This window comes from Condylostylus longicornis, unplaced genomic scaffold (assembly GCF_029603195.1).
Source record: "Condylostylus longicornis isolate FDR11 unplaced genomic scaffold, ASM2960319v2 ptg000286l, whole genome shotgun sequence".
Taxonomy (NCBI): Eukaryota; Metazoa; Arthropoda; class Insecta; order Diptera; family Dolichopodidae; genus Condylostylus; species Condylostylus longicornis.
In genome coordinates this window covers 81,436-94,428 of record NW_026578250.1, presented here as the reverse complement: position 1 = coordinate 94,428, position 12,993 = coordinate 81,436, and the positions used below count along the sequence as shown (strand labels likewise).

General features: G+C 20.5%; 1 protein-coding gene and 1 long non-coding RNA gene across 2 annotated transcripts; both read right to left on the bottom strand.

The window, feature by feature from the left end:
- Positions 1–2,107: 2,107 nt before the first annotated feature.
- Positions 2,108–6,676, bottom strand: LOC129616759 (putative uncharacterized protein DDB_G0282129). The gene is made up of 4 exons (XM_055532320.1): positions 5,795–6,676; positions 4,627–5,689; positions 2,589–4,456; positions 2,108–2,491 (listed from the first exon to the last, which is right to left on the bottom strand). The coding sequence occupies exons 1-4, from the start codon at positions 6,380–6,382 to the stop codon at positions 2,255–2,257; spliced, it is 3,756 nt and encodes a 1,251-aa protein (XP_055388295.1). The 5' UTR covers positions 6,383–6,676; the 3' UTR covers positions 2,108–2,254.
- Positions 6,677–10,941: 4,265 nt separating this feature from the next.
- On the bottom strand, positions 10,942–12,993 carry LOC129616774 (uncharacterized). Its single transcript, XR_008697631.1, has 3 exons — positions 12,838–12,993; positions 12,572–12,763; positions 10,942–11,421 (listed from the first exon to the last, which is right to left on the bottom strand). It is a non-coding gene; the product is annotated as an uncharacterized LOC129616774 (long non-coding RNA).

Here is a 12,993-nt window from a genome sequence, read left to right as displayed (position 1 = left end):
TATTTCTTATTTTTGCGCTCATTTCTTATTTTTGTACTCTGTCTTCAATATTATACTATTACGGAATTCAACCTATGAGATGTAATTTCTGAATTTTAATTAGTACCGTATTACTGGAGTTTTGACATCAGCGTTATTGAACTTATTTGAAAACTATAATATTGAAAGAACAAGTGACATTTTGCAAGTTTTTGTTCTTGAAAAAAAAGCAAATGAACGAGTACTTAAGCAAACTACTAACTATTGTAGTTATAAAACAAAGAATATGATATTGTTTAAGTATCAATTTAAATGAGTAAATTTATCGATTTGATTTTTAAAAAATTTTAATATTATAGTTTATAGGAAATAAATACCGAATCGTGTAATCGTATTACTTTTAATACATTTTGAAAGTCACTATAAATGTATGTTACTATTTAAATATCATATATTATAAAAATAATGAACAAATTGAAAAGTACATCAATGTGCTTACAATGACACGAACTTACCATCTTATATTGCTTGATTGCTCTTGCTTAAAAATTTTTAGCAATAATTTTACTTTATTCGGCAACTTAATTCGAATTATTGTGAATAAAGCAAATTGATAGCAATTTAACCACTTCTGGACTTTATATAAAAAACGGCAACGCATAAAAATAAAATTAAAAAAAAAAGAATAAAAAAATTTATAGAAAACATAAATATCTTTAATTGGTTATTAATAAATTTAATAATTTCTTTTAATTCAAGAATATGATAACAGATACATACCAATGTTACCGAACGCACTTATAATTCGTAACTTGTTAGCAAAATATGGGCTTTTTCGGTATTGCATGATGCGCTGCAAGTTCTTAATCAGAACTAAAAAAGCTTTTTTGCAATATGTATTTCAATTATTACAAAATTTGACGCTCCCATTTTTGTGTGATGCGCAAGTATGTCAGAATTTAAGTCAGCTATTCGTTTAATTAATCAATTTCAAATTAATTTAAAAATTTAAACAGGTTACATTAGTAAATAATTTTTAATGTCAAAAATCACTTTTGCACTAAATTTTTTAAAATTGCTCATACGCCAAAGCTTTTTTAAAACTTTACTTGCAGCATGAGCTACAGAACATGCTGCAAAACAATACTTAAAAATCGAACAACACAATTTTGTAATTCTTCAATAAAAAACATACTCCTTGTCAAATCTAACTAAGAACTAAAATACCGAAAAAGCTCTATTTTTAAACTGAATTACAATGGAGAAAATAATGTGAGATATTTAAACAACTTTCTAAACTAAAAAGGATGTAACAATTTATTAAATTATTGACTTTGAAATTATAGTAATACTGTACTATTACGAAATTCATTTTATAGGCGATAATAGTTAAATTATATAGTATATCCCCGAAATTTTGAAGCCCGGTTTTTTAAATATAATTTTAAATTTCAAGTTTTTAAAATTGTATTTTTGTTGTTATTTACATAAATATTTATATAATACATACACATATAAAACTAAAATAATTATACTATTTTTTTTTTAAATATTTAATTAAACAACTGTTTGAATAAATAATTAATAGCATAATTTTGTTATAATGAACTGAATAAAAAAATTATTATTACCATTTTAATTTGTTTCATTTATGCCTTCTTTTATTTAAACGCATAGCAACTTTTTTGAATGAAAAATCTTACAAATGCTTAACAGGTATTGTTATTTTCTGGTGGCTTAAAACTGATTCTTGCAACATAATTAACTTGCAGTTTTCTTGCTTAGTCTTACGAACCAATGAGCTAAATAATTTTACGACTTCTTTATCTGAATTTTAAAAGACGTACGTGGAATAATTACTATGATAAAGTATTTTTTTCCGCATTTGAACACCCAAAAAGTAATTTCACAATTCAAACTAATGTATATCATTAAGAGTATAAAATAATGATTAAGTACAATTTTTACAATGTTCCGAAAATTCTTAATAAAATTTTTTATTTAAATTTAGTAGATAAATAAATCTTTACTGTATTTTAATTTAAATATTACATTGGACTTTATTTTAAGGAAGATTTTGTGAGTTTCAGTTTAAACACTAATTTTGGAAGCTACCTAAAGCTGAAAATTATATACTTTTTTGTTTATTAATTAATTTTATTAATAGTTTTTTAACAATATATTAAACTAGAATTATCATATATTGAGCTTTTTAATATTTCTTGTTTACTTTAATTGTTACATTACATACTAATTATTATATATTATAACTAAATTATTTTCGAGATATCATTATAGTTAAAACGGGACCAGAATCAATCAAAATTTGGTTAGCATCATTGAAATCCAATTTTGTAAAATCATTACCATCAACATCTAAAATCTTATCATCAACTTTAAGTAAATTATCTGCTGAAGTATTTGGAATTATTGTGTTAACAAAAATTCCTTGATGTTGAATTTCTTTTATTTCAAAACCAATTGTGGGATCTTTTTTAACTAAAACTTGTTTCTGAAATAATAAAACAGATAATGAAAATTATAATATTTAAATTCTATTTTGAAGTGTTAAGATATTTTTTTGTTAAATTTGATTGTGAGATAATTACCACTGTTGGATTTTTATGTGTTCCAAATAACCATTTTTGTGAATTTAACTTTTTTAATTGTTGTTGTTCCTGTTGTTGCTGCTGCTGTTGCTCTTGATTATTATCATCACCGTTAAATGTTACAGATGTTATATATTCTAGTTCATTTGTATTATTGTTGATTAATTGTTTTGATGATAATTTAAAATTATTTTCTTTACAATTATTTTGTGGATCATTTATTTCTTCAATTTTATTATCATCTTTATTAATAACCTCGGTATTCGAATTTGATAATTTCGATAATGATTGTAATGAATCAATATTTTGTTTTGGTTGCGATGCATTACAAATATTCTCTTCATTATCATAATTACTTAAATTAATGGTATTATTTTTTAAATTATTATTATTCAAATAATTCAAATTATGTTGCATTTGTTTTTTATCATCGTTTAAATTATTTTCATTATTATTACTACTAGTTTTGCCAACTGATATATTATCAAAATTATTTTTTAATAAATTGAAATCACCATTTTCATTATCATTTCCACTATTTGGAATAACCTGATCATACTGTTGTTGTAATTGTTGATGTAGTTGTTGTTTTTCTTGCTGGTATTTTTGTTGAGAATATTTAATATTTCTTAGAGTGTCGTAATTTAATAAATCTTCTTGGGATTTTTTTGTATAATTTTTTGCTACATAATACGGTGGTGGACTGGTAAAATCATTTATTGATTTCTGTTGTTGTATTTCATTATTTTGTATTAAATAATTTATTGGCAGTATATTTAATTGATTTTGTTGAAGTTGGGTATCATTCTGAGAATGATGATAAAGTTGCTGCTGGTGTTGGTGTTGTATCCGTTGTTGATGTTTTTGATATTCAATTGGTGTTGATAGAGCTGTAACTGTTGCTGGTAATGCTTGTGGCATTGTTCCAGTTGACGAAGGCGTTAAATTTGATGATAATGAATCAACTAAAGTCAAATAACGTATATGACTAATATCTTTATAATTACTAGTACTTGTTGAGGGATATTCAATATATGAACTATTATCAGAATTATTTTGAATATTATTTGCCAAATTATAACTTTGATGATGATAATGAATACCACTGTAATTTTGTTGCTGTTCATACTGCATTTGATCTTGTTGCGGAAAATGAATACTATTATTACTTAATTGCAGATGATATTGTATTGGGTGTTGTGTTGACATTATAGATGGTGGATGTTTAACATATATATTATTTTCGTCGATTTTCGAATAATCAACAATATCGAACGAGTTACATATCTGAGGCTGCGCAATTTGTTGCTGTTTATTTTGCCTTAGAGGAGTTTCATATATTAATTGTTGTTGTTGCTGCTGTGTTTGTAAGGGCGGGTGACAATTAATCGATTGTTGCTGTTCCATAATACTATTATTAGGATGATTCTGATTTAAAATTGATACATTATTCTGCAATAAATTTGTATTTAAATCAGAACTACTTTTATTTAAAATAATGTCATCATTGATAAGTGATTGATGATCACTAATTTGTGTTATTAATTGTTTCGATTTTAAAGGTAAATTTTCTTCTAAATCTTGTGATGTATTATTTTGTTTAAAATTCTGCTGTAGCTTTTGTTGCTGATGTTGCTGTTGTTGTGCTTGTTGTTGATATTGCACTTGGTTACGTATATATTTTGCCATTATGCGTAGTTCTTTTGGATATGGTGTAGGAGAACGCATTAATTTTGATGTAATAGATGATACGTCTGTTCCAGTGTTTATTGTTGTTGTTCCAGCGGTTGTTGTTGTATTTGCTTTTGATTTTATTCCACAAGATGTATTTATTTTAGTATTTTTGTTTTTAACGTCGATTTTATCGTCTGAAAAATAAAACCAAAAAGGCATGAATAATACCTAAATATTGCTTGAGTATATCTTAAAACTTAGTTGATTAAAAAAGATTTTAAAATGTATAATGATTTATTTTCAATTGTATAATGACCCACATGTACAATATATAATAAAGCGATTAAAATAATTTTTTACTTACCACTTTTTGTATTGCTTTTAATGCTATTATTTTCATCAGCAAAACAAATTTTTTTCAATGGACTTGTTACTGTATTATTTTGATGTTCTCGTGAATTGTGATAATTATTTCTATTCATAATACATTGCTGTGGCTTTCGTACAAAATTTAACCACTGTGGCTGTGGCTTATCATTGTAGTTTAATTTATTTTGAGTGTCAATCAACAATAATTGCTGCTGTTGTTGTTCTTGGTCATATTGATTTCCATCATTTTGATTTTTATGTTCTGATATGTTCATATTATTATCTTCATCACTTTGCTGATTATCATTTTGATCGTAATTACCCTCATTATCTAGCACATATAATGGAACTTTTCTTTCATCATTTATTTGTTGTTGTTGTTGTTGAGGTAATAAACAACATGTTAAATATAATTGATTTGAATCATAATATTGTAATGGTATTAATGGTTGTGTTTGATTTTCATATAACCACAGTGCATGTAAATTTTGTAAATTTAATATTGATACTGGTAAATATTGTATCACATTATTAATAATATTTATAACCCTTAAATTAATTAAAAGACCAATATTTTCTGGAAGTTCATTTAAATTGTTGCTATGCACTGATAATACTGTTAAATTTTGGCAATTAGATAATTCATTAGGTAAACGTCTTAATATATTTTCATCTAATTGTAGAAATTTTAATTTTTTTAACATTCCAATTGTATTTGGTAAACGCATTATTGAATTATTATTTAATATTAGTTCTTCAATATTTATTAGATTACATATTGAATCTGGTATATATTTTAATTGATTATTATCACATTTAAGTGTTATTAGCTGTTTTAACATTCCAATTGAAAATGGTAAATCCTTAAGCTCATTTGTTGACAATGACATTACTTGCAAGTTTTTCCAATTACTTATTTCATTCGGTAATGAAATTAATTGATTGCTATTCGCTTCAAAATGTATTAATTCACATAAATGTGATATATTAACTGGTATATGTGTAATTTTATTAAAATCAATCCAAAGTTCTCTTAATTGATTTAAACTACCGATTACCTATAAAAAAAATATATAAAAAATGTGTACTTATGTATATCACACAAAATATAAAATTTCTATTTAAATATTTTTACTTTTACCCTTTTATAAGAAAAATCTTACCTGTGGAAGTTCAGTAAACTCATTTGCGCCGATATCTAATCTATTTAATGATGTTAATAATTCAATTGATTTTGGTAATGTTATTAAATTATTTGAACGTAATTCTAATATTTTTAAATTAATTAAACGACCAATATTTGTTGGCAAAAATTCTAAATATGTTTCATTTAATAATAATTCTTCTAATTGTGATAAATTTGTTATGGCATCTGGTAAATGTTGTATATTGTTTAAACTTAAATCTAAATGTGTTAAATTTTTTAATAATTTTATTGTATCTGGTATTAATTTTATTGAATTTCTTGATAAATCTAATTGTTTTAATTGACGTAATATACCGATATTATTTGGTATATTATCTAATTCATTGTCGTTAAATTTTAATATTTTCAATAAATGAAAATTATTTAATAAATTTTGAGGTAATTCGTTTAAATGATTAGATGATAATATTAATATTTCTAATGTTTTATCATATTGCCATAATTCTTGTGGTAATTCTTGTAATGATAAACTAGTATAATCTAATTGTCTTATAATATCATCATTTGGAAAACGTAAACAAGAAAAGCAATTCCAAAATGACATTTTTCTTGTATGTCGTATTGAAAAAAAAACAAACAAATGAAAATAAAATTAAGATTTCAAATCTATGCTAAATATTTTTTTTTTCTCCCTACTTATTTACTTTTTTTAAATTTTAATATTTATATTTTTGTTCGCTATTTTCTTAAAAAAAAATTCTTTTTTTAATACGAGATTTATAATTATTCTTTCTAATTTATTTTATTATATTATTAAATAAATATGATTTCTATTTTACGTATAATTAATTATTATTTAGTTGTAATTTTATTTTTAATTAAAGTCGGTTTTTTTTTATTCCGTTTTTTTTGTTCGACATTTATTTGTATTCTACTTTTATTTTTGTAAATAAATTTAAGTTTATTTTTAATACTGTTGAATATTTTATATTATGTTTGCTATTTTGTGTTTAGTTCATTGTTTTAAATGTTAATTAATATTATATAAAATACGTTTATCTAAAAAATATAATAACAATAATAATAATTAAAGAAATATGAAGTTATAATATGATATTTTTCGAGATTTTAAAATATAAATGTATATTAATAAAACATTTGAATCACTTAAAATTAAAAAACTTTTATGTAAAATTAAAAAAACTTAGGAATTTAAACGATAACTACATGTTTTATTAATATATTTCAATAAATGGCACGGTTACTTTTCATTCTTTTTTTTTTATATACGATAAATAAATAATTTTTTATAATTTTTAATATTTTGCAATTACGAAAATTCAGGTCGAACCTCTTTAAACAGAATCAGTAACCCAAATATTGTTTAAATATTTATTTTGTCGAAATTGGAAAAAAAAATTTTATTCAAAAAAAAAATGTTTACTAATTTATGTTTAAATTTAAATATTTAAAAACAAAAACCATTTCTTAATTATTTGCTTATTTCTTTTTTAAATATTTTTTCATTGATTAATTTAATATATATAGATAATAAAATTTTTTGTTTCCGAATTTAAATTTAATATTTATTTTTTCTCACAAAAAAATTATAATTGTAAAATATATTATATATTGTAACAGTTTTGAAATTTCGCTGAAATGTTTATATATTTATATATATATACATACATATATATAAGTATATTCTTATATAATAGATTTGTAATTTATTTTACATAAAGCTAGTTTTTTAGTGTATAATATATTATATAATATACACAATATATAACATATAATAACTTTAATGTTTTTGATTTTTTATAAAACAGAAAATTTTCGGAAATTTTGAATATAAATTTAAAAGAAGTAGCAATAGTTTATGAATTAATTTTGCGCAAAATTCACAAATAATTTAAACATATATATTTTAAATTTTATTTAACAACCGTATTTATGTTTTTTTTACAACTTTACTATTTCAATTTAATTTTTGATAAATTTTTATTAATTTTAAAAATTCAGTTATTATAACTATATAATTTACTATAATTTATTATATTTAACTTAATATTATTTATATAACATAAATATTTATATATATATAAATATATACTTAAATGTAAGAACCTGAGCGAATAATAAAAATGTAAAACGATATTTTGTTAATCGTTTTTTTTTATTTGTTATCACGAATGTAATTTGAGAATGTTTGCTTTTTTATATTCGAAAAAAAAAAAGAATATATTGCATAATAACATAAGAATATATTATATTTAATATTTAAAAAATAGTAAGTGTCACAAGAATATTTAATTTATTATATATATATAGTTAATTTTTATTTAAGAGACAGAATAAGAAACATTCGATTTCTTTTTTTTTGTTGTTCTAATTTATATACAAAAAAAAAAATAAAATTTATGTTTAAAAAAAAAATTATTATTATAAAAAAAGAAAAAAAAAATAACTACTTTTTAATATATAATATATAACTTGATAATTTTAATATTGTGAAATTATATTTTAGTATTTAAACATTTTAATGAAATTATAGTTTTAATTTCTTCTTTTTTTGCAATATACTATAAAATTTATTTTGCCTTTTTTTCTAAAATTATTTCAAAATTTGTCTTTGCAATTTCCTACGTAAAGTAAAATAAAGGAAAACTTTTCAAAAGCATTTTATGTGATCGAACTGTTTGTATATTATATTTGTTTTCAGTGTGTTTTGTTGCTATTTTTATTTATTTATTACATTTAAACTAATATATATTTTGGCCGATTTAATTTCTTTTAAAAATATAATGTATAATATTTCATTATTATCTTGTTATTAAATTTCTCTTATGAAATTCTTAGAAAATTTATATTTCTTCTTTTGCCAATTCTTTGAAATGAATTGTGTTTTAATAAACTTACATTTGTGATTCAAATAAAATATAAATTGACTTCTTAGTAGAAAAAAGCAAACAAAATAAAAAATACAATCATAAAATCTTTTTTCCTATATAGTTTATAAATATTCTATTATTTTCTATTTAATTTAATTTTATATCTCATAAAATCAAAAAAAAAAATTGACAAATTGTGAGCGTAACAAATATAAAATAAATTTTTCTGTTTTTAGTTCAAAATCAACAACTTTTTCAGAATTTATAATTTTTTAATAAACGTACAAACAATATAATATATTAAATATCAATAAAAATTACTTTAATATTTTGGGTACAGAGATTATATTGGTAATCGTTATTCTAATTTACCTTTAATTATATAATAAGAATATGAAATAATTTTATTTTTTAGAATTTTTTAAATAATTATTCTAATATTATTTCTACTTTTTCTAATTTTTCTTTATATAGCAAATACAATTTAAAGTATTAAAATCTTGTTAAATATTGTTTTTAAGAATAATAAAATGAACATAGAAAGTGAAATGATAAATGCAATGAATATATGTAGAAATTCATAAGAAAAAAGTTTTTGTTTTTGACAACAACAAAAAAAATAAATAAATCATTAATAGTGATTTTTACAAAAAATTAATATTTTTGAATATAATCAAGCTTCTTATTTTTTCTTTTTTTTTTAATTAATTTAAGATAAGAATTTGAGGATATGAAATTTCATAAACATCTTGTTTTTATAATTATATAAAATTTGAAAAAAATTTAGTTGAATTAATTTCTTTGTAGAATATACTTTTTAATTTTTTTTTTGTTAATTCAAGGCACAAAGAGAATTTTTTTTACTTTTATAAAATTATGTTAATGTTTCCTTTATATAAAGCTCTTCTTTTTTTATTTTGTTTGACAATAAAGCAAAAAATTGTAAATGGATGTCAAGTTTATTTTATCAAATTAACTTTTTTTTATTTGTATTAAATTTATATATAATTATTTATCATATCAAATATTTATATAAATTATTATTTCTGTGGTACAAAAAAAAATTAAGAAGGAATAATTAGTAAAAATTGCACATTTCCTTAGATATTACACAAAAAGTTTTTAAATTTAAAATTAAACATTTTCTATTTTAGTGTTGGTTTTGTATAAAAACGATTTTCTGAAAATTTTTGTTTAAATAAATTTTGTTTAGGCAATTTTCACGAATAATTTCGTTTTACATAATTAGATATTACGAAAGTTATTTGCTTATAATAATATGCTAAATATATAATTTTATATTTAATTTCAAAAATTAACAAATAAGAAAAAAACAAACTCAATTTATTAATGTATATATATATATATATGTATGCAAATGTAGGTATAATATTACAACATAATAAATGTAATGTAAAAAAAATTTTGATTTTAAAAATTTTTTTTTTTATTTTATTTAACGCAATAACCATAAACAACCAATTGATTTTTTTTATATTTTAATTTTTTACTTTTTTTCTAAAATACAACATGCGATATTACTTATGTTGAAATTTGTGCAAATTATTGAATACAAAAATTCCAAATAGTTTGCTTTTAATATTTTTCTATTTTATTTCCATAAAGTTTCTGAATAGACGTGAGTTATATTTTTAATTAAACAATAAACAAAAAGAAAATATTTTTAATAGATTTAATAAAAATTAAGATGTTTTCTATGTTATACAACTTTTTCTTTCTCCTTCTGATTTTAGAAAAAGATAAAAATGATAAAAGGATAAAAAAATATTTTTGAAATAAATTTTTTTCTAATTTTTAATAATATAAATGGATGGAAATAATTTTCTATTTGATTTTACTGGAGAAGGTTATCTTAATATTAATGCTTAAAACACACAATACATCTTAACATCTACTTTTGAAAATTACAAGTGTGAAAGATTGAAAGCGAGAAAGTAGAAAATGTAATTTATATTTAATAATCCACTCTAAATATTATTTTATATAGTTACTATAAATTTTATATTTATTTTTTGTATTACAAATAATTTCAATTTATTTATTCATAAATTAATTATAATTTCAATTTATTTATTCATAAATCAATTATAATTTCAATTTATTTATTCATAAATCAATTATATATTTCATATATCATAAATTTCAATTATTACAAATTTTCAATAAGTTTCAAAGTTCAATAAGATTTTAACAAATTTTTGGAAATCTTTGTAAATATTTACAATGTCTTTTTGTTTTATAAAATATATTTAGAAAATGAAATATAAATATATAAAATTTAAAACACAAAAAAAAGGAGAAAAACCAACAAATTACAGTTTTTATATTATGTAGCTATGAATTTTATGAATTTCCGTAAATTGTTTCTTATTAAATTTCTATTTTTTAAGTTTTTTAAATCCTGTTTTTTAGTATTAAAAGTAAAACAGCGAACGGTTTATGAAAATTTTTCCAATTATGGAATTTTATCCAATTTTTTTTTCTAAAACTTTTTTAACTCAGTCTTTTACTTTTATGGTATTTAATCTTTTAATAATTTCTATAATTTAATTGATATTATATCAAACAATATAGAAAGAAAAAGATTAATATTAAAACTTTTTATGTAATGAATTTCTTTTGTAATTAAAAATTTAAAATTAAAAGTATTAAAAATTATAAAATACACAAAATTGCATTTTCTTCATCATTATCGTGTCTTTGCTATTATTCCGTGTGATGTTCGAGCTCCCTTAAAGTAAAAATCGAAGAAGAAAACGGATTAGTAAAACAATTTAAAAATGGTAATAAAAAATATAAAATTATTGTAAAAAGTTTATAAAATAACATAAGTTTATAAATAACTTGTTTTTTTTTTCGTAGATTGCAATTATAATAAAACTAATCAGGGCTATGAGTTGGGTAAGATTTTTATTTTTTTATGTTAGCTACAAAATTTACTATAAATAGGTACTTATATATTTTCATATTGCATGTTGAATGAGGATATGGAAGACTACTTAAAGGTTTAATAAGTTGATTTTAGAGGATTTAGGTTTCAGATTGGAACTTTTGATTTTTATGTATTATGTACCTATTTATTTTTGTTTTGTTAGTTTTGACAAAGAAAGTTTTATTAAAATAATGTTGTTTTTTTAATCAAAATTATTGAAATGGTTTAGAAATTCATAAAGAAAAGTTTCGAGATATTAAAATAGATACATATAAGAGAGCTTGAACACATTACAGTCTATGCCCTATAGCAGTGCTCGAAGTGAGGCGGGATGGAGTGGAATCCCACTACTTAATAGGAGAGAAAAATGCGTTCCGGAACATGTTTTTTAAAATTTAAGAAAATTTTCTAATGAAACTTAAAAATTTTTTTAACAAAAAATTAAATATATGTAATTTTAAATAAGACCAATTTCAAATAGTAACGTATAATTTTTTTCTATTAATGAAATTTTCGTTACTACAGTAGTCTATGCATTTCTTTGGTAACAATTTGCACAGTTTTTGATTCAACTTTTAAATAGTTAACGTATAAAAAAAATAGTTAAAAAATAACGTATGTATGGAAAAAGATATATAGTGACACACACTATACGTATACAAAATACATTAATATAATAAAATTTTGCGAATTTTAAATATCCTAATTAATTTGGTTAATTTAGGGTTTCTATAACAGCCACTTTTATATAAATTAAAGCGCTAACCTATTAATTGTTTATACGCGTTTGTGTTTTGTTTGTGTTTTTTTTTTCATGTTTTTCTTTCTTTTAGATATGCATATACATATTATGGATGCCACAAGAAAAACATAGGTATCTGACTAGATCTTTTTCTGAAAAATCAAGAAAACAAAACAATTTTTACTTTTTATTTAATTTGATTCTTACCTTTAATTTAAAATTAAAAAGCGAATACTTTTCATTCAATATGGTATATTTTGATTTAATGATAATCTAATTTCACAATAATTTTCTTGTCAAGTTTTTTCCTTTTATTATTTTAGAATTTCAAGCTCATTGAGACTTCCTTGTTTTTTTTATTGAAATTATTTCTCTTTTATTTTATTTTAATTTGATAAACTATTAAAAAAATTCAACAATTTCACAATTTTCGTTCATGTGCTTCATATTTACAAAAAAAATTAAGTTTTTACCTTTTTTTGCTGAATTCATGTCTTTTGAATTTTTCTTTTTTCTATTTTTCAAAAAGCTATTTACCTTTGTTTCATTTTGTTTCCTTTAATTAATATTTTACTAAAAAAAACAAAGGTATCTTATAGATTTAATTTGTAAATGGCTTTTTTTTTTGT

Bases quoted from the DNA above. Each gene is read 5' to 3' on its own strand.
- LOC129616759 (XM_055532320.1), bottom strand. From the start codon at position 6,382: ATGTCATTTTGGAATTGCTTTTCTTGTTTACGTTTTCCAAATGATGAT. The intron at 5,690-5,794 runs GTAAGATTTTTC...TTTTTTTTATAG, and splicing joins AGTTTACTGAACTTCCACAG to GTAATCGGTAGTTTAAATCA. The intron at 2,492-2,588 runs GTAATTATCTCA...TTATTATTTCAG, and splicing joins CACATAAAAATCCAACAGTG to AAACAAGTTTTAGTTAAAAA.